The sequence below is a fragment of the Ceratina calcarata genome, unplaced genomic scaffold, assembly GCF_001652005.2.
Source record: "Ceratina calcarata isolate Rehan_Ccalc_2016 unplaced genomic scaffold, ASM165200v1 scaffold2626, whole genome shotgun sequence".
Lineage (NCBI taxonomy): Eukaryota > Metazoa > Arthropoda > Insecta > Hymenoptera > Apidae > Ceratina > Ceratina calcarata.
This window is the reverse complement of record NW_017148397.1, coordinates 1,471-3,497: the sequence shown is the minus strand read 5'-3', so window position 1 is coordinate 3,497 and position 2,027 is coordinate 1,471. Positions and strand designations below refer to the sequence as shown.

At 41.2% G+C, this 2,027-nt stretch overlaps 1 protein-coding gene across 2 annotated transcripts; it reads right to left on the bottom strand.

The window, feature by feature from the left end:
• LOC108623382 (vesicle-associated membrane protein 4-like) lies at positions 1-1,574 on the bottom strand. 2 transcript variants are annotated; one of them, XM_018021839.2, is made up of 6 exons: positions 1,396-1,574; positions 1,261-1,310; positions 1,127-1,177; positions 730-962; positions 383-458; positions 1-130 (listed from the first exon to the last, which is right to left on the bottom strand). In XM_018021839.2, exons 1-5 carry the CDS (start codon positions 1,459-1,461, stop codon positions 421-423), a joined length of 438 nt encoding a protein of 145 aa, XP_017877328.1. In that variant the 5' UTR covers positions 1,462-1,574; the 3' UTR covers positions 1-130; positions 383-420. The 2 variants fall into 2 exon arrangements, with proteins under 2 accessions (XP_017877328.1, XP_017877329.1); XM_018021840.2 differs by lacking the exon at positions 383-458.
• Positions 1,575-2,027: the final 453 nt, after the last annotated feature.

Sequence of the window (2,027 nt, the reverse complement as noted above, 5' to 3'; positions counted from 1 at the left end):
ATATATATCTCTATGTAATAATCCATGAAAGACAGGTACAAATATACAATACGAATTCACTGAGGAAATGCGCGAGCTGTGTTTCAGTCTGCGTGCGGCCTCGGTCACGAATATTTCACGACGATGGATACTGAAAAAATAAAATCCAATGATACCGTGTGTACGCGTTCTCGTCCGTGAATGATAATAATCAAGCGAAAGTACACGCGTGCAGCAGTGAATTAGCTAGGAAGTGTAATAATGCGAAGAATTGTGGGAACGATGTTTATAAATTTCGCAACGATTATGATAAGAACCTGTACGTGATCATTAGAACGTTAAAAAAAAGAGCGAAAGGGGTGAAGACGTGCGCGCGAGATTAGAGGAAGTCGAAAACGAATACCTGGGATCGAACGATCGAAGCTCGCTACACCGTGTTCGTTATCTGAGAACCAGGTAAAGCACCATGATGTCCAGAACTGAAAACGATACGCGTCTGACTACGATTTCTCGTTGTTTTTCTTCTTAAGAGGAAAAGATAAAAGAATATGGTGCTGCGTGCGATGAACGCATATGAATAGTAGTCCGAAGTGCTAAACTTAGAATTGAATACATTGACCACTAGATAGATTCATTGAAATTATTCTTGGCAACGGACGAATGATTGAACGCTCCCGTGTCGCACGAAGAGGTGCATTAAAAGAAGACAGCATGCGGTATTCATGCACTTCCTAATGACGATTTGCATACCAATGATGCAAACGACGACCGTGACAGTGATCGCGACGAGTATGATCCTGGTCTTGAAATTTTGTAACCAGGCTTTCTGCTGAGCTTTCTTCGCCGTCGCCCTGAACTCGTTCCCAGTCACGTTCAAACGATCACTGGCTTCCTGAAGATCCTCCAGTCTTTCACCACGCTCCATCACCTTCTGCACGTTCTCCCGCATCACCTCGGTCACTTCTTGAATTTGCAATCTGACGCTGAATAAAAACGAAATATAAGTTTTAGCGCTACATTCATTAAACATTTCTAAACGAGTGTTCGTTTATGTTTTTTAGAACAATTTTCCGATTCATGAGATTGTATAAAAGTGTAGTACAAAAACAAAATGAATTCTAGTTATGCAAACAGAAGATGTTCTTACTTGCTCATCTTCCCATCACCTTGCGTCTCCCCCGCTGACGTGCTCGGTCGACTGAAACACGAGAAATACTCATGAAAATTTTATCTAAACGATTCAACCGACCACAAAGATAGTATTTAATTAATTGAACTCACTTAAAGAGCATATTTTCATCCTGATCGCTGTCATGCTCGAGCAACAGCTCCTGAAACGAGAGAGAAATTAAATTTGCCGCCGCGTCACTCCCACCTCGTGCGATTATCGATGCCAACACGTCAGGGACTGTGTACCTTTTCGTCGTTCGCAGCACTTCTAATGTCCTCACGGGACAAATCCCATTTGCCGCTCGACGACATGTCAACCGGCTGTTTGATCGCGTTTTATCAAATCGATCGGACTGCGTCGGACTTTCTAATCTACGGCGCGCCCCGGACTCGACACGGGACGTGTAGCCATCTTGCTCGCTGGTCGGATACAAACTGGTTCTATCGAGGATTGGATTTCCCTCGAGGCAGATGGCGTTACGTCTAATAGAACGGGGTTTACTCGGGGGTGGAAGATTCTTAATATTTATCAAAATACAAATACACGATTTGCTGATAAGCAATCTTCCGATTGATAAACGATCTTTTTCTTGAAATCGCTTTTTTAAGTCGAAATTTTATAATGTATAAGGTGTGTCTTCTTGAGATGGGTCAAGGGTTGAAGTTGAAATAAATACAATTTGATTAGACATATTGCTTTTATTTCGACATAAACACCTAAGATCTAAGTTCTACCACAGAGAACAGATATTCTATAGATAACAAAATATGTACATTGATTGTCAAATTGTGTGAACGCACAGGTGCAATTCAAATCATTTTTTAAACAGTCTTGAACTTGCCACAAGTGTAAAAGATTAAGTTAAATATAAGTAAAA